The sequence below is a fragment of the Cygnus atratus genome, chromosome 11, assembly GCF_013377495.2.
Source record: "Cygnus atratus isolate AKBS03 ecotype Queensland, Australia chromosome 11, CAtr_DNAZoo_HiC_assembly, whole genome shotgun sequence".
NCBI classification, from domain to species: Eukaryota; Metazoa; Chordata; class Aves; order Anseriformes; family Anatidae; genus Cygnus; species Cygnus atratus.
In genome coordinates, this window is record NC_066372.1 from 8,140,513 (window position 1) to 8,157,460 (window position 16,948).

General features: G+C 42.3%; 2 protein-coding genes across 2 annotated transcripts in view; both read left to right on the top strand.

The window, feature by feature from the left end:
• Window positions 1-7,804, top strand: part of UBE2Q2 (ubiquitin conjugating enzyme E2 Q2) — a 42,785-nt gene extending 34,981 nt beyond the window's left edge. The window contains exons 7-13 of the mRNA XM_035554014.2: window positions 47-107; window positions 1,596-1,686; window positions 2,015-2,073; window positions 3,282-3,330; window positions 4,369-4,464; window positions 5,125-5,191; window positions 6,813-7,804. Coding sequence (XP_035409907.1) covers window positions 47-107; window positions 1,596-1,686; window positions 2,015-2,073; window positions 3,282-3,330; window positions 4,369-4,464; window positions 5,125-5,191; window positions 6,813-6,844 — 455 coding nt within the window. The 3' untranslated portion in view covers window positions 6,845-7,804. The remainder of the gene's footprint in view (window positions 1-46; window positions 108-1,595; window positions 1,687-2,014; window positions 2,074-3,281; window positions 3,331-4,368; window positions 4,465-5,124; window positions 5,192-6,812) is intronic.
• A 132-nt stretch (window positions 7,805-7,936) lies between these two features.
• Window positions 7,937-13,946, top strand: FBXO22 (F-box protein 22). The gene is made up of 7 exons (XM_035553771.2): window positions 7,937-8,113; window positions 8,227-8,359; window positions 8,704-8,791; window positions 9,200-9,295; window positions 10,642-10,806; window positions 11,801-11,966; window positions 13,178-13,946. The coding sequence occupies exons 1-7, from the start codon at window positions 8,010-8,012 to the stop codon at window positions 13,605-13,607; spliced, it is 1,182 nt and encodes a 393-aa protein (XP_035409664.1). The 5' UTR covers window positions 7,937-8,009; the 3' UTR covers window positions 13,608-13,946.
• Window positions 13,947-16,948: the final 3,002 nt, after the last annotated feature.

Consider the following 16,948-nt stretch of genomic DNA (forward strand, 5'->3'; position numbering starts at 1 on the left):
TTCTGAAATGTTAGTGCATAGCTAATCCTATCTAATGTTTCCACAGGGATATATTCAGTGGAACTGGTAAATGACAGCTTGTATGAATGGCATGTTAAGCTTCTAAAGTAAGTTCTTGAACTTTTTCCATGTTCTGAAGAATCCATTTTAATATTGCTGTGGAAATTCTGGTTCTGATGAATAAGAATCTCTAGCCAAAGACTAAAAAATAGTGTGCAGCTGCGGTTCTGCTATACCAAAATGCATTCAGAGATGGAAGCTGGTAATTGAGCTGGTAAGAAAAAACAACTACTAAAAACAAAAACAAAAACAAAAAACACTTTGCACAGTCAGCTCTGTGTGTATCACCATAACATTTATTACTGTCCAATTCTCCTAAAATTACTCCAAAATATGAAACCTCAAGTGGTAAAGTTCTTCGTCTGGAGCTTTTTTTTAAGAAAACGCAAGTTGTAGTTTCTTATGAGACAGACAAACGAACAGAACTGATTCAGTTCGTTTTTTCTGCAGTTGAGCAGGCACATAGGGCTCTCACCTGGTCTGGTGAGGGGTGTCCCTGCTTATCGCAGGGGGCTGAAACTAGGTGATCCTTAAGATCCCTTCCAACCCTCAGCGTTGTATGATTCTATAACGATATGAAGAATTACATTTCTTCATCCCAGCAAAAAGTGTCTGTAAACCAATGATCGACCTACAGTCTAGTTGAGGGGTAAATATCAGAGAGAAAAGAGCCCTTTAGCCTACAGAACATTCTTGTCACTAGAACAAGTAATTCTGAACTGGCCTGCTGCTGGCTATGGCTGGAAGTGGTAGGTTTCTAAGCACGTAGAGTTTTTTTTATTTTTTTCTGACAAAGCTTTTCAGCTGTGGGATGGGGACAAACTAAACTGCTGAAGTAACTCTGCAATTGTTTGTAAGCTTCACCTATAGTAGAGGATTGGACTCCTGTGGTCCCTTTAACTAATCTTTTGGCTTGTTACAGGCATTTTTGACTAGTCTCTTTTTAAAAGTGATGTCACTTTTTAAAAGGGGTGTCAGTGCCTGGGTTGGATTAACCCAGAGGCGTTTGAATTAACGTTCAAGGTGCTTGCCACCAGCATTTTTTAACAAACAATTGTTGAAATTCTGCTGAGAGCAGAAAGTGCGAGCTTTAGTACTTCTGCAGATGCAGATTACATTTAACATCTGATCCAGACCTCTGATCACATACTCCATAGAGGATTCAGTAACTCTGTACTGAAAACTAGATCACTATAGCCTTTTTCTTAAATATTTTTACTCTTGGACCATACATTTCCAGTGAGTTGAGGATAATTAAAATTACTGTTCTAAAATTAACAACTTTTTTTCCTTAGTTATCAATGTTCAAATAACATTGGATAGTGGTGGGAATGTAGTGCACTGCAGTAAGCTTCCAGGGTGATCTCATGGCAGAGTGTTTACTTTGTAAAGGGAGCAAGTATTTTCTACAATTAACTTCAAATTACAAGTTCTAATCTACACATATATAGAGGAGCTCTTACAGAGAGTGATTGTTATTTACAGGTAGTGAAAATACTGACTTCATCCAGGATCTCCCCCTGCTTCTTTTATAGGGTTGATCCTGACAGCCCACTGCATAGTGATCTTCAGGTCTTAAAAGAAAAAGAAGGTGTAGAATACATTTTACTCAACTTCTCTTTTAAGGTACGTGTCTATGGGAAGAAATGCAGGGGGGGCAAAAATTGTAGCTAACTGTAGAAGGTGACTTAAAATACCTTAAAATGTACTTAAAATGGGTAAAGATGGAGGTACAATGTTTTTTATTTATTTTTTAAAGTTCAGCTGTAAGCGTGGAACTAAAGCTTCCCAAAGATTGCTTTTGAACCAATACTGTGGAAATGTGGTTATTACAGAACTGGAAAATGTTAATGTTTTAAATCTTATTTGCCAAATAAGGCTCCTGAAGTATCTCCTGATTAGGAAAACAGTGTCACAGTATAGTTCTTAATTTTTTTTTTTTCATGCTTTTCAGGATAATTTCCCTTTTGATCCTCCCTTTGTGCGAGTGGTATCTCCTGTGCTCACAGGAGGGTAGGTTGGAGTTGCTTTACAGAAATCTTACTTTGTGGTAAAAATGTTAAAATTTGAGGTTGGTCGGCTGGGTTTGCAGGGAACTTTTTGAGATTACCAAGTAGACTTGAAGATATTTTCCCTAAATATCCAGCAATGAGCTGCTCTAGTCCTTGAGTTCGGTGAAAGGCTCAGTGTGATACGGAGATGTGCTTCTCAAGGGTTATAAATGATAGCAAACAGCTGGGTGCTCTTTCCAGCTGGGTACAATTCCTTAGTTTGATTAGGATTGCTTAATTTGTGTCCAGTTTGGAAAGGCTGTGTCTGCCATAATGTTTAAGAACTGGTTTCTTTGTGGACTGTTAATATCACTGTTACTTCTATTGTTCCAAATAGAAATGTGTTTTGAGGTCTTGCTCAAGGATCCTGTTGCTTTAAACTTGCTGCACAGTATTAACTGTGTGGGTTTTTTTTTTTTTTTTTTCTGGTAACACTGCTATAAATTTTTTGTCTAAAGGTTCCTCTAATGCTAATCAAAAAGCATTAAATATAATCAACACTGTGCTCTGAAAGTTATCAGAAGTTAGCTAAAACTCAGTTGAAACGTTGCGTGGAGCACCGAAGCGTATATATATCAATGGAGAGAAGATTAAGTTCACCTTTCAAGGCTTTTATGCATCTCCTGCTAACAGGAAGTTACAGCTCTGTGTTTGAAAATGCAGTCTGACAGCTGGTGCTGAGTCTAGTTTAAATTGCTGCCTGTCTTTTCATTTCCCTATAAAAGATGTATAGATCGTCATTGTTTAAATGCACTGATCACAGGGGAGGCTACACTTTTGGAGTGGCAAATTCTCCCTTCTCAGTCCAGGTTTTGTGATGGCCAGTAGCTGTGTCAGCATACCCATGGTGTAGCAGCAAAAAGCAGCATTCCTTTCCATGGTCTGGGAACAGTTGTGTAAGCATTTGTACACACCAGCTGCATCACTGATTTCAACTAAGCATATGTAGCAAAGGAAAGCAGTTTCTTTTGTCTTACAGTGCCAATTAATCTCCTCTACAGAAGTATGATATGGCTAGCTAGTTACAACATAGTGCTGGCCAAAGGGCGTTTCAGCTTTGTTTGAACAAAAACATTAACTAGCCTGAGAGCGCTCAAAGTACTTTGAACAGTTTCATATTTTACTAACTGTTGATGTCAAGTATAATTTTGTTTTCACATTTATTTTTAGGTATGTCCTAGGTGGAGGTGCGTTATGCATGGAACTTCTTACTAAACAGGTGAATGCAGACTCTTCCTGTCACTGCTGAAGTGCCATGAGTAAAGGTGCATTTTTTTCAGTAAAAAGGCACTTGATGGTAGTAGCTTTTATCCAGATTAAGTAAGCATTCTTGAAAGATAAAAATGGGCATTTCCCCTGATTTTGAGTCCCTGTGTGTAAAAAAATAAATAAATAAATATCCATGCTTCAAAGGGAACATGGTGGAAGAAACTTCAGTCCCACAATACTAGTCTTGCTCCTTTTGTGCAAGATCTTCATTTCCACCTTGAATGGGTTACAGGAGGTCTGAGAAAGGAGCCAAAAGTGAGAGCACATCAGTTTTGAGCTCTCAGAATTTCCTGGAGGAGGCAAGTGTAAAGAGTGAGTTCTGAGGAGCAAGATGTGTTCTTTTCTTTTCCAGAAGCCTCTGCTACTGCACAGAGTCAGTTTTGGAGAAGTGAGGAATGTAGAAGATTCTTGTGTAGACACAGTGATCAGTTTTCTCTCTAAAGTGTAAATGAGTGGAGTAACTAGTTGCAGGCTCTGGCAGAAGCTTCTGTGAACCCTGGAAGGTAAAACATTGCCAGAGAGAAACTGCAATTTTGAGAGTAAAATCACCTTAGCTCACTTAGTGACTTCGTTAGATAGCGGTCTTTTGTGCTTACAACAAAAAGTGTAATTTCTGTTGTGAAGTTGCTGACAATGTGTAAGTGCTGTAACGTACCTGTTCTTGTTTCTGTCTTGCTGTACTCCGGAAATGTGTGATTCAGCCTATTAATTTTTCCTACAAGTTCTTGGTACTAATATTGTATATCAGTTGCTGTTTTTATCTGGGCAATCACAGCTGTTAATAGAAAAGTAGTTAAAAAGAGTAGTTAAAAACTAAAAGGTGGCTTACTGGAGTGCAGTAAAAAAAAAAAAAAAAACACTGCACACACAAGAAGAAAAAAAAAAAAGTATCAAAAAGAAGCCACAACAAAACACACATTCCAAAACAGATTTGGGAGGTGAGCACAAGAAGTGTGTGTTACATAGAAATGTTTTCTTTCTCCTCCAGGGCTGGAGTAGTGCCTATTCAATAGAATCAGTCATCATGCAGATCAATGCCACTTTAGTCAAAGGAAAAGCCAGAGTACAGTTTGGAGCCAATAAGGTAAACGCACCATGTACATCAATTACACAAATTATTGGTAGGCTGCTTATGTTTCTTCGCTGACTTGCACAGAAGATGCTTAGTGACAGAATTGCAATTATACTTGCATTTTCATGTACCTCAACGTCTGGTGCATGTGTGAGTATTTTATTGGTTGTTAACGTTGAGTTTAAGGCAAGATGAATGTTTGAAGAGGACGAAACTGTTGGATGGGCAGGGTGTGTGAGTAGGGAGACGTGATGGGGGGGGAAGGAGGACTCAGAATTAGAAATGAGGAAGATTCGGAAGGAATTCGCAGAAGCTTTTTATGATTACAGTTCTGTCTAGCCTGGTAACTGGTCAGCTGAACAAGGCAGAATCTGGGGGGCGAGAAGGGTGTGCCTGAAGCGCTGCTGCTTGGGGCAGCTAGCACGTGGTTCTGAGCCCTCTGATAGAGGGGCATGTCCAGCAGCAGGGCTATGCCAGTCCATGTTGTCATGATCGAGGCAAAATGAGAAATTAAGGGTATTTGTTCTGAAAATCTTGTACTTGAAAGCCAGGAACATCGTACATTGTTTTGATTTGGAAGTCCACCATAGAGTTTCTTTCTAACACTCGTTGAGGTCTTGCATGTTTAGATGCAGGTTCTCTCATGCTGTTTGTTTTTTTTTTCCCTTTCAGAATCAATATAATCTAGCAAGAGCACAGCAGTCCTATAAGTCACTAGTACAAATACATGAGAAGAATGGTAAGTGTATCTTGTATTTTTGTCCTCGTCTGCACAGTATCCTGGGATTTGATATTTGGCAGTGATAAAACTTGAAGTGCTGGAATGTCTTAACGTTGGCTTGGAAAGACTGGAAGTGATGTTTCTGTTACTAATCTTCAAGTGTTGTTGTCTGTCTTGTTCAGGTAACTTGACTAACAGTAAAGTCTGTCTGTCCACTCTTAAAAAATACGGAAAGTCCAAGGGAAGTGCACTGGCTGGGAAACTACAGCTGATATGAGAGAGGCCACGCCCCCCCCCCCCCCCCCCCCCCCCCCCCCCATTTAAAGCCAGTTATTGGTCTCTCAGATGCTTAAAACAAGTATTAAAGGGCTCCAGGTATAATTGTATTCACTGTGGCAGGATGAGAAGGCAACAAATGACCTGAGGCTTTAGAAAGGTGACTTACGTTGTATAAAAGCAGTCAGCAGAGTTGGTACCTGGCCTCATGATGAGGGATTTAGTCCTGGTTCCCATCTCAGTCACCGTCTTTTACTCAAGGTGGACACAGTGTTCTTTGTGAATTCATGTTGCCATGAACACAAGAGCATATTTCAGTATGAGTGTAGTGAGCACCTTAGTTTTCCCACCTCTAAAATGAACATAATGCCTTCGGTACTGTTGAAAAGGAGATGATGATTTTTAAATGCTTTCCATTTTTGTGATTTATTGATCTTGCCATTAACAGAGTCTTTTGCTTTTTTAGTTTGCCACAAAAGCCAGCATAGCTGTTAATTTCTAGCCACGTGCTAGGCTTGACTACAGTGCTTGCTTCAACAGGAGCTGTGCACAAAGCATTCGCAGCAGATTTATTGCTGCTGCAAAGTTGTCTTTGTTAACTTCTAGCTGCTACCAGTTCTCTGGGACAACATAAATAGGCCTGGTACCCACCATACAAACACTATGAGGAATTGTTACTGTAGTGGCTGGGAGAATTAAGATTGGAGATCTGAAGATGGCCAGGAAGAGCTATGCACACTTGTGATATGATTCAACTGCTAAACATGCCAAATCGTAGCAGGAGGCAGAGTTACTCAGCTGACATTTCTAAGCCCATTCCTACAGCAAGACTTGCAAAAGTGGGATGAACTGTGCAAATGCTTGTGCACACCTAACTCTTCCATGTGCAAGATAATATGTGTATATAAATAACCCGGTGCAGTCATGTTTGTATGGCTAGACATTAAATGGCTGGAAGACATGTTTTGTTTTGCTTGTTTGTTTTTACCAGTATTCCATCTGTTTTTGTTATGGCAATGTTTCTCCTTCAACAGCTTCTTCTGTTCATGCCCAACTTGTCCAACTAAAGATAGCTGCTATTACAAAACAAAAAACAAATACACCACCACCAAAGAAAGGACCCATGAAAATACTGAATTTTCACACACACATACCGTGTCTGACCCTGGAATATGCCACATGCTCTATGTCCTGCTGGAGACGACTAAGGCCTAGGGTGCTGGGTCTCACAGAGCTGGCCTCCTTTGGGAGGGAAGGAAGGGAGCCAGTCGAGGCTTGTGTCTCTCACAAATCCAGAATGGGCTGGTAAGATCATCTTAACCTCACAGTGTCAGTACCTAACACGTGTCTCTGTTCTCCGTAGGCTGGTACACTCCTCCAAAAGAAGATGGTTAATACTGAGGACTGTTGTATACCTGGACCAATGTCAACAAAACAAGCTCTTTTTTATGTTTTCCAACACACAGACTCAAGCTATGAGTGCCCCCTATAACAGCCGTGCTGAAGACTTTAGCTATTAGATAAGTTAGTGGATAATCTGTCAACTGACACGTAAAGTATAAGTTACAGCCTTACCATTCCGCTCTTCTTAGGTATCTCGGACTGAGCAATTTGGGCCTTTACTGTATTTGTTCTTTATGGATTGCGCGTATATGGGCCACTCCTTCCCTTCTCCCTTTTTTTTTTAATTTTATTTGAAAGTGTAAGCTCCCTACGGCAGGCTATCAAGTTACTAAAGATCATTCAATAGGAGTTGTTCACACACTTTTTTTGTGTATTTCTTAACTTTGGCAGAATGCAGACTGCAGACTTGCGTTGTATTGTTTCATTTAAAGGCAGGAAGTTGGATACATTGTTTAATACTGTTCTAGGCAATGTCAGATCTTGCAAATCACAGTAGTTTTTCTGGTCTGAAATGACAGCGTTTGTAGTATTTCCAAATTAATGATATAGGAAAAGCACATGTATGTTAAGTCATTAAACATTTTTCATGGCCGTATGAGAATATGAACTGTTTCTTGGAAAAGATGCTCTTTTAGATTTTTTTTCTTCGAGGAGAGCAAGGCTGTGCCACTGAGAACTTCTGACTGCGCCCTTCACAGGGCAGCAGCCCTCGCTGGGCTGGTCCTGCTGCGTGGCGGCTCGCCCTGCTTACCGAGAGGAGCCGCGGTGCGGAGCTTGAAGTGATTTAAAGTACTAAGGAAAACCAAGCCTTTGTCGGTGTTCCCTTTTATTAACGGGTTGTTGCAATCATTTGTAAACTAATGAACTTATAAAGCGATCGGCACCAAGCGCGACGGCAGTCCGTGGATGGAATTTTTTATACAGAGGTTACAATAAAGTGCGGAAACAACAGCGTCTGCGTCAGCGGCTGAGGCGCGGGGCCGGGGTCGTGCTGCTGCCCGCCGGCCGGGCGCTGGGCGGCGGCGCTGCCCGGGCCGCCCGAGGGCCAGGGGGGGCCGGAGGCGGCGCCGCGCCTCGTGCCGCCGGAAGCGGAAGCGCGCGGGCGGCCGGGCCCGTCGCCGTGCGCGTGACGCAGCGTCCCGGCGCCGCCGCCGCCATGGAGGCGAGCGGCAGGGCCGCCTTCGTGCTCGGCAACCTGGCCGAGGTGGTGGAGCGCGTCCTCGGCTTCCTGCCCACCAAGGCGCTGCTGCGCGCCGCATGGTGAGGAGCGGGGGGCGGCGGGCGGGGCGGGGGGCGCCGTTTCTGAGGGGCCGGGGGCGGGGCGGCGGCGGCAGCCGCAGCCGCCCCGTGTACGCGCGGTGTGTGCCTTGCAGCGTGTGCCGCCTCTGGAGGGAGTGCGCCCGGCGGACCCTGCGCACGCGGCAGCGCCTCGCCTGGGTGTCGGCGCTGGAGCCGGGGCCCGCCGAGAGCCACGCGCTGGTGCGCGCGCTCGCCCGGGAGCTCGAGGTGGGTGCGCGCGCGGGGGGGAGGGGCCGCTGCTGAGGGGGAGGCGGCGCGCGCCGGGACCAACGGGCGGGCGGCCGGTCAGCGCCCCAACGGCCGGTCAGTCGGTCAGGGCCCCGGCGGTCAGCCGGCCAGCCGGCCGCAGTCAGTCCGCGCCGCTCCCCGCGCCGCTGCCGCCCCCTCCTGTCAGGGCTCCGGTGAAGGTGAGGGAAGACCCGAGGCGCACCTGCTGCCTTCCATCACCGCCCGCTCAGACCTCTCCTTCCGAGCCTGGCCGATGCCTCTGGGAAAGGGATGGTGCGGGGAGCCGTGAAACAGCACAACCTGCCCCTTTCCTCCTCCTACAGAAAGTGCACGTGCTGCCCCAAACCGTGCTCTACATAGCGGATGCAGAAACGTTCAGCGGCCACGAGGAATGCCATGACCAAAAGAAAGGTAACTGCTCAACTCTTGCTTTGAGGGAGCTGGCAGTTAGGTCCAACACAGAAAGGAAACGTCACCTACCATGGGATTCTCTTACTTTGAATTTCAAAGCAGAGTAATCTTTTGAAAAAATGTGATCACTTACCCCATTTGTGGTGTGAAACACAGCCCTTAGTTGTTTGTTATTTTACACAGACGTGTATTACATGAAGGAAAGTACAGCAATTTATTTTCTCATCCCGTTGACAAGATTGATTCCATTCCATATGCTATTAGTTCTGCACGCTTACAGATAGTACAGGTTTTTTGTGTTTGTAATGTTGATAAAATAGGGTGGGGTTACTGCAATGCTTGTTCTAGTCCTGTTCAGAACAGCTTACTTATACTTCTTTGTGCTTACTCTTTTTTCTCTTTTAACAGCCAGAAAAAGAAACAGTAAAGAAACAGCAATTGCACTTGAAAAATTGTTGCCAAAACGATGTCAAGTTCTTGGACTGGTCACCCCAGGGATTGTAGGTAGGAGTCTTCTTTAATGCTTTGGTTTTTTATTATTAGCATTTTTTTTCTCCTTTCTCACCTCAAATTCTCTTTCTGCTGTGTACTAGGGTGCATTTTTCTGCTCATCCCTGTGATCACAGAGGATAGATTACGCCCTGTATGTTGGTAGCAAGCTCTCATATATCAAAAAGTGTAGCAGGAGTCTGCTTAGTGTGTTTGCTTTCCTTCTCTGTCACCTGTCTTAAACAGTCTTGACTAACATGCGTCAGGAAGGACAGCACAGGGCTCTAATGTGAAGGAGTAAGGAGTTGCTTGGGCAACTTTTTGAGGTCATCTCTAGCCATAAATACTTGTGATTCTGCTCCTACTAAAGACTGTTTGAGTACTTCTGTTTAGAGTAAGTAGACTGTTGCTCTCTTCTTTTGTCAGCAAGATCCTTTTGCTTTCTTAGTTCTTTTCTTCCTGTTTTCTCTTGCTGTGTTTATAAAGTATAACAATCTCGACCTGTAATTACTTAGACAAATCACATAGTTTCTTCCTGAAAGTAAGTTTTTCTGTTCTTTTAGCACAGGTGGCTTATCTTTGCAGTGCGGATACAGAGAATACACTAGTGCTTTGTGCATCAGCTCGTGCTTGTCTCAATGGAATTAGCTAACTTGATGCACTTTTTTATTTTATTTTTCCTCATGTTGATGCTCAGTTCCCCTGAGATCAAATGGCATTGAAAAGCTTTTTAATATTTCCAAGTGAGGGCACCCATTGCATAGCTCTAATCCAGGTTTTCGGTCACTTGAACCAGATCTCTGGAGCAGTGCCATCTGTTCCATTTATCCTCCCCTAGTCCCCAAGTTGGTCCACGGTGTTGTAGTATTGCTCTACCTTGATTGTGGTGATTGATTCTTGTCAGCAGCATAATCCAATAATAGGGTCCTGATATCTGTATCAGATTGCTTTATACTGTCATCACACGCTTGTACAACACTGTTCCCTGTTTCGTAGGTAGTTCTTAAAAATCCAAGTATCCTTGTGTAGCCACAGAAGTTGGCTGGAAGGCTGGGAGATTCATGTATTGCACAGTGCTTGTTTTCCATTTGATTGGAATTTGGTGTGGCTGGGGGAAAATTTCCAAATTGTCTCCTCCTGCAAAGTGACTTCAGCATCATCTGTAGCAAAGGGGACTCTTACATGTTTCATCTTTCCAAAACAACAACAAAATTAACACCAGTTATCTTTACATATGTATGGGAATGAGCTGTCATGTTTAATGTCATGTATGCTGCTCTGCCTCTTTTAATCTGCATCACGGTGTGGACAAAAACATTAGAATCACTGAACGTGAGGTGTCTTTTTTTGTGTCATTGTAGTTACCCCTATGGGTTCAAGCAGCAATCAACCTCAAGAAATTGAAGATGGTGAAGCTGGGTTTGCTCTGCTGTTTCCCAAAATTGATGGTGTAAAAATCCAAACCTTCCATTTTCCTAAAGACTTGAAGAACAGGGTCTTTGATGAAAGTAAATTTGCTGAAGCAGGTAAGTCCCTGTTCACCCTTTGATCTGGGCTTTTGTAAAGTGTTTTCTGGCTCTTCTGGGCTCCAGTGTGGAATTACACGTAGAACTAACAGCTTCTGTGCTAATTGTGTTCACAGAGTGCTCTGGGGCTCTGTAGGGGTGCTGCTGGTCGATCGATCTCTGTTCCCCTTTTTGTCTGGAGTACTAAGGGTAAATTATCATGAGTACTGCTGGCAGATTTCTTTAGGGCTGCTAAGAGGGAGCTGTTATATTTTGAGCAACCCTCTAACTGGTTAAAAGTAATGATAAGTGAGTTTGTGTCATTGGGAATCATTCTTAACACCACAGTTCAGAAGTGGGTGGGGAGGAGCTGCTGCTTTTCTTCTCCAAGATAACTTTCCTTTTAGATCCTAAGTCAGGTATTGTAGCAAGGAAAGGCAGAAGAAAAGACAATAGATTACAGTAAATACAGTTTACATTCTTTATGTTGTGTTCTTAGCAGGACACAACAGATCATTTACAAAGAGTAATATGAGGGTTTTGTGAGTATTTTTGTTCGGCAGACTTGGGAGTTTCTGTCTTGGGTTAAACAACTGGCTGATGTATGCAATTTATTAAATTTTTCAAGTAAAGTTATTTACTGCACTGTGGTTCTTGTTGAATTACTTGTATGCTCAATTCCTATCTGTAAAAGGACAATTAAAGATGTCAAGTAAAATCCAGAAACTGTGCTGTGGTAAAACAAATGTTCTGTGAAAGAAGCTGAAAGATCGAGGAGCAGATACAATCTTCTTTTCATTGCCAAGTTTTTTCAGAAATTCTTAAGTAGGTAGAGAATGCAGCCCAGCTCCTGGATACGTGACCAACCTGTGTCTTGTTTTTCAGTTGTAGCAATGGAAAGCTGTTAGTAAAGGCATTAGGTATTTAAGGAGAGAGTGAAGAGTGTATATGGGATACCTGAACTTCAGGGGAAGTCAAAAATAAGGGGACTTATGCTTGTGCTTTTTATTTGCAGGTCTGAAGAATAATCCAGATCTCCGTGTGGTTCTTCTGTTTGGCTACAACTCCTGGAAGTCTGGAGCTACTCGATTTCTTCATCAAATAGTCAATCCTTTGAATGAAAAAAGTATCATCCTAGCTGGGGGACAAGTGGAGAGCTTTACATCGCTGACCTCTGAGAAGTAGGTATCTTTTTCAAGGTAAATTGTGAATTAGATTTAAAATAGGAAAAATTCTGCAGAAGTTGTAGCATTTTAGCTGTGTCCTGTTGGAAATGTCCCTTAGTGGTAGTAGAATGGGAAATTTATTTTTTTTAAGGGAACAAAGTCCAACTACTACACCATGATTCAGCAAGAAGAGCTGGAAGCTTTGTTTGACTGTTACAATTAGGGTTCTGGAAACCTAGCTAGGAGAGAACTGTGAACGGTTCCAGCTTCAGAAACACTGTATTGCAGTCTGTGCTTACTCTCTGGCTTGCAGATAAATTAGCACTCATTGTGACAGAGACCACTTAAGTGACCGTTCTGGTTCTTTGTCAGCCTCATCTCGCTTCACATCACAGAGCAGTACCTGAACATGCAGCCAGGACTGTTCCCAGGAGCACACTTAATGTGCTGCAGCTCCGCAAGGACGTGGCACTCGCAGGAACAGGCTTGATGTGATCCAAGTTAAACCCTGTCCCTCTACCACAATCCCTGCAGGGCAGATTTGGGCTTCTTCGCTCCAGCTGCTCAGCTGTATAGGGAGAGCTGCTTGTGCCTTCTGACTTGCTGGTGCCAGTGCATCCTCCCTGGAGCAGCCTGTGCTGGGGAGTGTGGTGCAGACACTCCTGTGGGCTTCTCTTGCCAGTGTAGGTCTGGACTCCGTAGTGGTTCAGACATGTTTCTTGCATCTGAGTTATGCCAGCCGCACCGTTATTCCAGATAAGAGAGCTGACCATGTTAAATTATTGCTCATAAGCCATAAATACGTAACTATTAAAACCAGTGCATTCTGGCCAGCCAGGGACACCTGAAGCACCAGGAATCTGAAGTTGTTCCTGACTGCTGCTGCTGTGGCTTGATGTGTAAATGCTGAGTATCTTTGCTCAAGTTGAACTTATAGCTCAGTTGGACTTAGCTGTGACATATGCAGAGTGCTAAACGTGGCTAGTATTTGAGAGGCAGGCTTATGATTAATTCCAGGTATTGATGTGAAAGGTTTTCCTTGTGAAAGGTTGCTGTTAAAAGAGGATAAAAATGTTGGAAGGTTTTTTTCTGTTTTTTAACTAAGGCAGCTTTCAAAATCACCAGGATGTTGGTCTGTTTTGCATCTTACTTCTGCAGCAGTAGATTATTCAGGTGTGAAGTGGACTTCCTGAAATGTTCTCTAACTAAGGCCTATTGCCTTTCAGTAATAACGCCCAGCCCAGCGATGCCTGTGGTGTGGTTGGACTGGCTTTCAGTGGTCCCCAGATCCAGAGTGCGACAGTTCTGTTAGACCAGGATGTAGCTGATGAGAGGACAGCAGAAGCCGCCATGCAGCGTCTCAAAGCAGCAAACATCCCCGAGCGTAACACCATTGGCTTCATGTTTGCATGTGTTGGCAGAGGATATCGGCATTATAAAACCAAAAGGAATATGGAAGCAGATGCGTTTAGGAAGTTTTTTCCAAACGTTCCCCTCTTTGGCTTTTTTGGACATGGCGAAATAGGATGTGATCGAATAGTTACTGGGAATTTTGTGTTAAGAGAATGTAATGACGTAAAGGATGACCTGCTTCACGGTTATACTACCGTAATGACTCTTATTCATCTTGGTTCAACGAAACCAAACCAAGTGTAAATATGTTTTTAATGCATCAGTGACCTGTTTCTTTCATTACAGAAAACAGAAAAGTCTGGCAGAGTGGGCATCTTGCAGTCAAAGCACCTTCCAAAGCATAAACATCATTCTCGTATTATCCAATCCTGTAGGTGGAATAGTTTATTATAATAGCTGTGGGAAAGCTTTGCATTGTGTGTAATCCCATGTACACATCACAATTGCAGGTAAATGGTATTTAATGGAATTCTGCAATTGAAGAAAGACTCTTTTTTTCTAAAATGAGAATGGTTTGCACAAATGGCAGTTGGAGTCCAAGTAACCAACATGTAGAAATAAACAGTACTTTGATGTGCTCTATTTATGTATCCAAAACAGTCTGGAAAAACTACTGATGCGTACTGAAATACTGATGCATAAAATCCACCATTTCCTGGATTTTATTTTGAGAAATGCACAACCTGCCCAGATTTGAGTCCTAGTTACAACACTGAATGGGTTTACTAGGTAAAATGAAAGAATATCTTTAGAAAAAAATAATAAGTGCTCATTAAGTAAAAATGAAATTATGTAGAAGCATCTGGCCTGCCATTCTTAGAGGAAAAGGTCTGATTTAGTGAGATGCTGTCAAGTTAAAAGCTCAACTCGTTTCACCATCTTGAACTCAATTTGAGTTGTCTTAAATACTTGGTTTAGAATAGTATCTGATAGTTTGTACGTACCAGTAATTTTAGTCTTGGTGTGTATCAGTTTTCACAGTCAAAATGCACTAGTTACCCTTCCTTTTGGATTCTCTTATAGCATGATGCTTGCTGTTACAAACTTCTAAATCCAAAGCGCAAAATATGAAGACTTCATCTGGTATCTTTAAGTTCCTTTAAAAATTTTTTTGCTTTTAAATTTGAATTTCTGGGCAACCTGGCTAAGTTCTTTTGTATAGAGCCTTTACGACTTGTGTTTCTGCATGTTTTCCCCTGCTTTTGTGAGCTGAAGCTTTTACGTCAGTCACCTATTTGGAGTGCTGCAGCTGGAATGCTGTATTATGATGTTCAAATAAGTACGTTCAGAATAATTTCAAGTGTAGCTCATAATACGTTTGCTCACTTTTAAATTCTTTCCTCCCTTTTCCTTTCATTTAGTAATAGAATGACAAAATAGGATTTATTTTGCAACATTTCAGCACACTTCCAATTGCTTTATCAGGTAACTGGCCTGTCTGGTTTAGTAAAAAAGGAAATAGTTTCCTGCATGTTGTACTATATCATACTAAATGTCCTGTAACTATATTTTGCTTTAAATGTAACAACCAAGACTACAGTTGCCATCTTCTTGCCAATGTCTAGATGAAACTTTTCACTAACAGTAGCCTAACAGGCTAAGGAAGAGGCATATCTGTCCTGAGAGTCGAACTATTGGTCTCACTGGGTGCTGAGCACTGACAGTACTTTCCCAGGGCTCTGTTGGTGATTTGGTGATTTTTTTTAATATATATTTTTTTTTTTTTTTTTTAATTTGAAGACAGTGGATAGGATGTTAAACTCCCACTAGCCTCCTAGGGATAGGAGATTAGCTACTGCATTTGGAAGAGAAAGTAGCTGGGAATTCAGTATTCTTGAATTTTAAGAGAAGCATCAGGGTGGGCAGGGGGATACATGTTTTCAGCATAACTGGAATGTCATGTTTGGTCCTTTCTGATTTTGTAATGTTACACATTCAACAGTAGGCAAAGAAAATGTGTGTTTCATTTCTGTAATAAAGACAGGTCTCCTGTAACAGTTAGTATGAGTTAGGCCTAGTTAGCAGCATGGCTGTTAGCATAAGCCTGTGAACTTTACCCAGCTTCTTGCTGTAGTAGAAGTAAATGAATTACAATCAACCACGTGTCTGGAACAGCAGTGCAAACATGTCCGGAAATGTCCAAAGAAGCAGATTGTGAGCTTCAACAATGGCACAGCAAAGCAGAAACTGAGAATGCAGTTTGAAGGAGCTAATCATCAGCGAGGTATTCTCTGCCCAGTCCTGTAGCTAAGGGTGCTTACGCATCTTGGAGGTAACCACAGTGCAAAAAATCCTCTGGTAAGGGAATCCTAAGAGCTTACACCAGACTCCAGGATCATCTCCAATACTGGGGAATGGGGAATAGCCCAGGGGACCCCAGACACATGCCCTGCCTGGCTGGAATTGCTGTGCTGTCTCTCCTGGACTGCATTGTGTCTCTGCCATGCCAGGGAGGTGGTGTAATTCATTGCACTGCAACGTGTGCGATTAAAGCGTTTTGGTATCCAGATTTGTTTTGCCTCCACATTATCATTTACTCTAAAACCACAGCTCCTGAGTTAACCCCAAGTATATTTGTTTAAGGCAGCATGTGCCACCTGTCTAGCTCATTGCACGAAAAGGCAGTGCGTGTTCTTCACTGACAGAAAGCTTTGCAGTGCAGTAACTTGTACCTCTGTCATTCAAAAGTGATAAAGTGGACAAAGTTAGTCAAAGGACTGTTCAGCAACTCAGGCAAAGTGAGGCAAATGTGAATAGCAATGCTTCTCACAGAGTGCATGAAAACACAAGACTTCAGTTAGTAATTCAAAAATCCCCTCTGTAGGATTTTTCTATAATTTGCCATTGTAAGAAAGCAAGAATAAATCAGTAAAAGCGGAGGCAAATTGTCACAAGTGTACGTTCAGAAAGCAGTTTCAGTTAAAAACTGCAGAAAACTTTTTTTTACTGTATGAGGCTGTGGTGAATCCTTGTAATAATTCCCACCTTAATACAGCAATTGTAATTCATGCACATGAAAGCAGTTCAAGATGAACGTTAGACTCTAATTCTCAAATTTCTTACTTGAATTTTTTCCTGTTCCTAAGCCCATTTCTCAGCCAGATGCAGGCTCCAGAAGAGGCTGCTGTTTTGGAAGAGGCTCTGGGTTAGCCTCAAAGGTGTTCTGCCTAGGAACATGTCTCCTGATCTACAGGCTCAAAGGTGTGCAGCAAGGTAAACAGCTCATTTCTGGTGGTGCCTGGGTCCTGTACCACAGTTTTAGATGAAATAAATACAAGTTCAAACGTTGCAGGACCCTTGCACTGATTACTGTACACCTACCAGCAGTTCATAACAATGTGGGGTATTTTTCTAAACAGGTAACACACAGTTAGTGGGAAAAAATGGAAGCTTTTCAAAGGAGAAGTGTAAAAAAAAAGTTTGGATTATTTGGAAGTGATATTACCTGGACATGCGTGTTAGAATTATTAACAGAGAAATACCTATTTGGAAAATAGCTTTGATAATTTAGGAACAAAAATTTTATTCCTAAATCAATGGGATTTATGCTTCTAAATTGTTTAAACTTTAAAAAAATATATAAA

Coding starts and splice junctions, on each gene's coding strand:
- FBXO22 (XM_035553771.2), top strand. CDS start 8,010: ATGGAGGCGAGCGGCAGGGCCGCCTTCGTGCTCGGCAACCTGGCCGAG. Junction 9,296..10,641: donor GGTCACCCCAGGGATTGTAG/GTAGGAGTCTTC, acceptor GTGTCATTGTAG/TTACCCCTATGGGTTCAAGC. Junction 11,967..13,177: donor ACATCGCTGACCTCTGAGAA/GTAGGTATCTTT, acceptor ATTGCCTTTCAG/TAATAACGCCCAGCCCAGCG.